General features: G+C 37.4%; 1 protein-coding gene across 1 annotated transcript in view; it reads right to left on the minus strand.

Moving 5' to 3' along the window:
- LOC107712927 (cyclin-dependent kinase 6-like) overlaps positions 1-6949 on the minus strand; it is a 43437-nt gene that overhangs the window by 31021 nt on the left and 5467 nt on the right. The window contains exon 4 of the mRNA XM_016518328.1: positions 798-965. Coding sequence (XP_016373814.1) covers positions 798-965 — 168 coding nt within the window. The remainder of the gene's footprint in view (positions 1-797; positions 966-6949) is intronic.

The following is a 6949-nucleotide window of genomic DNA, read 5'->3' on the forward strand; positions in this document are numbered from 1 at the left end:
TACACCTCTCTTTATCTCCTTGCACTGGCTACCGGTTGCGGCTTGCATCAAGTTCAAGACATTGATGCTTGCATATAGAACAGCCACAGGCTCAGCACCCGCCTACTTCCACTCACTACTACGAACCTACATCCCCTCTAGAAGTCTGAGGTCCGCTAGTGAGCGACGCCTCGTGGTACCATCAACATTCTCGTTCACCATTCCTGGCTGGTGGAATGATCTTCCCACCCCTATCCGGAATGCTGAATCCCTGACAATTTTCAAGCGACAGCTGAAAACTCATCTCTTTCGATGCTACTTTACTTCATCCTAAAAAAAAATCTTTCTCTTTATTTATTCCTTGCCTTTCTAGCTTGTACTTATTTGAACAATGCCTGAAACTTGGTATTATGAGCACTTCCTGTGTCTGTTTGCCTCTTTAAGAAGAATCGCTTTATGTATTCCCCAATTGTAAGTCGCTTTGGATAAAAGCGTCTGCAAAATGACAATGTAAATGTTTAAAAAAAAAACACTCGTTTTCAGGCATATGTCTGATGGGTAGTCTTTCAGTGCTACATCTGATTGGACATCACCCATATCTGTCTCAAGGGATCTATTTGTATGTATGATTGCATGTCACACTACTAAAGCTACCAAGACGACATCAAATACATTAAATACATGTACTGTACTTCAGGCTACAAAGAGAAATGTTTGACGTGTGTCACCTGTCTGTGTGTGTGGCATTTTTATGACATCATATGAAATTTTAAAAAAAATTTTGCTGCTTCAGACACTTGTGCAACCCCTTTACTCACCACAGAAGTAAGAGCCATCTGAAAGCTGTAGATCCGAGCCAGACCAAAATCAGCCAGCTTGATCTGTCCTCCACTGGTGACTAGAATGTTTTGAGGCTTAAGATCTCGATGAACTACACGGTGAGAGTGGAGGAAATCCAGACCCTGCAGCAGCTGGTACATCATATCCTGCCAAAACAAGACCAGAAGACCGGAGTCATTCCAAATATCTTTTAATAACCTGAAATGGATTAAAAAAAAAACTCAAAAGGACTAATATAATAAAGGCACATGCACACTGTTTCCCTCCCCACACACACATATATATTATATATATATATATATATATATATATATGTGGGAAGGGGGGGGTGGACCGTGTGCATGTGCCTTTAAACCTAAAGTATGGCAGATGTTGATAACCGACATGACGGTAGAGCAGGAAAGACACACAGCCTTAAGGCTCCATCCCTGTAGGCCTCTGCTTTCCTGCAGCTGTCCCGGGATCACAGCTAATTGTGAATTGTCTCGTTCTGCCTATGGGCTAATATGAAATCAGACCATGATACTGAAACTTAAAACAAACAAGCAAAAAAAGAAAAAAAACACGCACGCACACACACACGCAAAGAAGGTGGGGAGAAAAGACAGCAACCTAACTGTCATTTCCTTTGGTAGAAATTGTCGATAATGGCTGTAGAAGGTTTAACTGGCAAATAGATAAGAAAAAAACAAATAGGGCAATCTGTAAAAAGGGGATAGAAAAAGTCATGACTTGTTGACTCTTGACTTGTTCCAAAGCAGAGGTATCAAGCGGTGGCAGCCTACCACTGAGAAACCCGCTGCCAAGACCTCACAAGTGACATGGATCTGAGCCTGCAGCACTGTTCATTCCCCGACCAGCTGGTGAGTGATTAAAACGACTGAAACAATGGGGTGCACGCTCAAGCAGAAAACTGCAAACGACGCGAGTCAGACCAGGCGAGGGGAAGGGGATGGAGGTCCTCACAATGTACGCGCTGGGGGCCTGCACTAGGGAACGCGTGTGTGTTAGAGTCAGGCAGCCAGCATAAACAAGGAGCCTTTCTGAATGCCCAACCAGCCATGACCTCTCAGACCTTCAGGCACAGGCAGTTATTCTGGGAGCTCCTAAAACGGCATCACCCCCTACCAGCTTCTCTGTCTTGGCCTAAAATGGCCCACGGTTGGCCCACTTTTGCCTTAAGACAAAGGTGAAAAGAAAGGGAAAGGTACACAACTGCCTCAGAAGCGTGACCTGAGGATAAATACACATATCATCTCCTCTCAACTCCTCCAAACACATTTTAAGTAGCTTGTGTACCTTTTATGTACGTGTTATGCATCTAATTATCATGACAAACAGAGTCTGTGCTCATTTTCAGTGCTGTTTCTAGAGGAAAATCTGCAGATTGTGTCATTTAAATGTGTAAATTGGTAGCTGAATATAATATTTTATAATAAATATTACCATTCAAAAGTTTGGGGTAAGTAAGATTGTTTTTAAATAAATTACTACCTTTATTCAGAAAGGATGTATTAAATCAGTCGTAAGTGACAGTAAAGACATTAAAAAATTTACAAAAGATTTCTATTTCAAATAAATGCTGTTATTTTAAACTTTCTATTCATCAAACAAAATATTAAGCAGCACAACTGTTTTCAACATTGATAAAAATAAATGTTTCTTGAGCACCCAATTAGCATATTAGGATGATTTCTGAAGGATCATGTGATACTGGAGACTGGAGTAATGGCTGCTAAAAAATCAGCTTGGCCATCACTAGAATAAATTACTTTTTAAAATATATTCAAATAGAAAACTATTTTTTTAAATTGTAATAATATTTCGCAACATTATTGTATTTTTGATCAAGTAAATTCAGCCTTGGTGAGCGTAAAATTTATTTCAAAAACATTAAAAAGCATAAAAAAAGTATCTTACCAACCCCAAACCTTTGACTGATAGTGCACAATTATCCCCAATTTTCAATGTATAAACACAAAGTGTTGCTTCATTTACAAATGAACAACTTTCGAATTCTAGAGAATTCTGTGGGTACAGATACCTAATATTTATTAACAGTAATTTAAGTATCATTATTTAAATTATGAGTGATCTTCTTAAGTGATACTCTGGAAAGCACTTTAGTTTAGTGGAAAATCAACCTTGACATACCTGTCATACAATCTCACATTGTAATCTCAAAAGGAGTAACCTAACAGGTGGAATCTGAATGATTCTTTAAAGACGGTTCTTTGTTGTAACATGCTATTCACACAACAGAGGCACCGTAATTTACAATCAAAACATTATTGCCTAAAAAATGAAACCAACAGTACCAACCTGAAATAACCAAGCTTCGCTGAGAGGCATTCAGACTCTAAACAAAGGAAAGAGTTGATAGCACCTGTCCTAAAGTACCTCTTCTTGGAAAAAGGGAGGAAATAAAGCAGAGGAGAGTGGAAGAAAAAAAAACTCCCCAAAAACAGCAGTCAAAACAGAGCTTCCAGAAGGCACCCCCCTTTCTCATGCTAATTCATGAGAGGCAGCCATATTGTTTATTGTACCCTGGCACAATGCAGGACATCTGCCAGTTAGCGTTAGTGTAATTCCTTCCCCATGCTTCATTAGGCTCTTCTTTATGGACCAGAGACAGGCCTCGGGAAGGCGCGGGGCCGGAGAGCCTAGCTGCACTCCCCAACGCAGGGCCAGCCGCTTGATCTCCTTCCAGCTCATTTGATTCCCGGGGCCTCTCTCATCAATTAGCATGCGGTGGGTCTGAAATGGGGCAGAAGTGGGCAGTTTGGGGGCTGGAATGGGGTGGGGGCTGGGACCTCTGCAATCTGGTGTCCTTAGGAGGGTGGTGAATAAGGTTGCTGGGCATCTTTGGGAGGGCCACACGGTCTTTAATTTAAATTTAATGAGAAGAAAAATATAATTTAAACTACTGGTATGTATAGATCTTTGCAACACTGGTAAGTTAACTAAAAGGATAAAGCCAAATTAGACAGTTATTAATGACCTCAACTGCCCCATCAAACTCAGATGGTGAAAAAGTTCATGTGTCGCAAAAAAAATAAAAACAAACAAAAAAAAAACCTTCTTTTGACTTGTACTATATTTGAGGGCATGAGCTAGGAGTGGGAAATATTACCAAAATCTTATTTCACTATACGAGTAATTTTATTTCACGATAATTTATATCATGATACAGATGTATTTGTTATTTTATCTTTGTTATTATTAATAATAAGAACATAGATGTAACAAAGAAAAGGACAAATACAACAAAACAAAGGCAAATTAAATAAACTGTGTTTTTAGGTACAGTAGGTCTATTTAATAGTAGCATTCAAGCAAAATGAATAAAGTAATCAAAATGTAAAAATAAAGCACTGCATAGTCTTAACTGTATGAATTAAATATACATTGATCCTTATTAAAGCTACTAACGTTAGTCAAGATCAGTGAGTGATTTTCTTTCTCTTTTGTTATTTGATTACATATGAAACTCATGTTGTTTGATACAGACAGCAGCAGCTAAGAGCTGAACGGATCCAATTTATTAATACACGCATTTTCTTTCTCATCTGTTTATGTTCACTTAGGTCATAAGACAAGATGGGCATTTTAACATAATGTCTGCGTATTTGATCGCTGAAGCGCAATGACTCGTGAAACAGATCAGAATTCGCAATCGCATGCTGTCTGTGAGAGAGGCGGCTTTTTGTGCACGCGCTTCGGGTGTGTGAGAGTACTGCACAAATTCTTTTTCAAGGTTTATTGCACCTAATTAACTCATTTTAACATCAAGCACGTCACACGCTTTATTTTCTCATTCATGTTTCTTATTCACTCTAAAAATATCAATAAGCAGTCCTGTGTCCTCTTATTAAAACGCATTCATAAAGTAGGCCTACTAGTAAAATGTAGAATCGTACCGTTTTTAAAAGCAGGGTACCTTTTTAGTACCAGTGTATAGTGCGACAATATATATATATATTATATATAACAAACTCTGGTTTGTTCACAAATCACACCCCATATATATATATATATATATATATATATATAGTATAGTATCTCTAAAGTGTGTCTATAAGTGAGTACACTACACCCCTCACATTTTTGTAAATATTTTATTATATCTTTTCATGTGACAACACTGAGTGTTGTCACATGAAAAGATATAATAAAATATTTACAAAAATGTGAGGGGTGTACTCACTTCTGTGAGATACTGTATGTATATATATATATTGGGTTGTGGAAAAAAAATTATAAAATTTTTCCCTTGAAAATATATCACAAATCACAGATGAATATATAGATTATTTTTGGCAGCTGTTACAGAAACATTTTTACAATAAATATTCTGATTTGACCTTGAGATTAGTTTCGATATTTGACCACTAATTATGATAATACTTGGTTACAATGACACTAATAGTTCTTATTGCTGCCGGGAATGCAAAATCAATCGGGAGTTGATTATATTTTGAATAGAATAACGTGAAACAAACCTGTAGGCTACATATTCAATCGCGATTGCTTCCATTTATTTTTGATCAATGCTTCGCTACACAACATTCAAACCTTTACTCCAAAAGTGCGCACATTATGTATTCACACATTTACCTCATATTTCTTTCTATAGAATACAACCATAATTTCTTAATGACTCGCAGAAAGACGATTCTCTGCCGATCCATCAGTCAATATTGCGTGATCATTATTCCCATATTACGGTGATTGTACACTTCTGCGTTCTATCTCATAATACATTTATGCGTCAGTTTATTATATACAATATCTGCATTAGGTCACAGTAGAGTAAGTTTTGAGCAAAAAAATAGTGTATTAATCTCATACTGTCACACGCGCTGACTTTCTGAAAAGCCCTGCATGGATAAAGGCGCGTGAATCAGGATCACGAAACCCAGACGGTCTCTATTAAGCGGGAGTGCTGACAGTTAAAGTCCATTTCTGATTTGGACAAAAAAAATTCCAACATTTCCGCTCAAAGCTTTCTGGATGAATGTAAGAGGATACTGATACAGGACACACACCAGGCTTATTTCTAGACTAATGAAAATGATATCTGGCCTGAATGACTTATTGCCCCTTAAGGAAGTCCTTTGCAGTCCACAGGATCATTCTAGTGAAAGGCTGAGAGGGAGGCCACTAACATACACAAACCCTTTGCATGCACAGGCACAGACACACACACACACACACATAAACTGAAGCAACATTCCTCTGGCCAATCTTTGGTGAAAGCCAGAGCTGAATGAAAATAGAGGCACACAGGCACCCAGCCCTTTAATTAGAAGCCCATCCACCACATGCACTGCCCATCAAAAGGACAGGACTATGTGATCTGAGGGAGCTCCATTCTTCATCTGCTGACTTAGACCAAAACACTCTTATTTTTTGCTCAGGGTCTCAAAGTACAAATAAAACATTCCTTATTATTATCATTTTTAACATAAGAATACCCGTTGAAAAATTATATGGAAAATGCAAATTAAATTCTGTTTCAATTAAGCATTCATAAACATGCTTACCTGTAACACAAGTTATTAATGTAGGTTTTCAATTTTAAAAGGTTTTCAAAATCTCCCTCACTTTGTAGTATCAGTTCATTCTTTTCAGTTACAGCTTAAGGTCAATGTAAAATGTTATTCACAATCCTTTTTACTTCCATACCCTGACTTATTTAAGATAAAACTGGATATTCAACTAGTAAAATTTAAGAAAAGATCTTGTTTTATCCGTAACAGTCAACATAATATGGTTGAAATGGAGGAGGTAATTCATGACATCAGCAAAAATGGAAAGTCGTTTTAGAGGCAGAGCAAATTATTTATTTTAATTAAAATATTATAAAACAATAATTATGAACACAATTATGAATCGTGCACAGTAAGACCAGGATTTACATTGAATATGTGCATTAAACAGCAAAAAGGGTTTGTTTTGATTTGTTGATGGTAGGGATGTAACGATTAACCGCGAGCCGGTTGAAAATCGATTTAAATATGTGACGATTCAAATTGGTTGAGATGCTAAACAAATCGCGATTCAGTTAGGGGTAGGAGTTTATATGAATGTATGTCTGAGGAGGACTTACTGTCTTTTATTTTTTCTT

The sequence above is a fragment of the Sinocyclocheilus rhinocerous genome, unplaced genomic scaffold, assembly GCF_001515625.1.
Source record: "Sinocyclocheilus rhinocerous isolate Xijiao unplaced genomic scaffold, SAMN03320098_v1.1 scaffold3131, whole genome shotgun sequence".
Taxonomy (NCBI): domain Eukaryota; kingdom Metazoa; phylum Chordata; class Actinopteri; order Cypriniformes; family Cyprinidae; genus Sinocyclocheilus; species Sinocyclocheilus rhinocerous.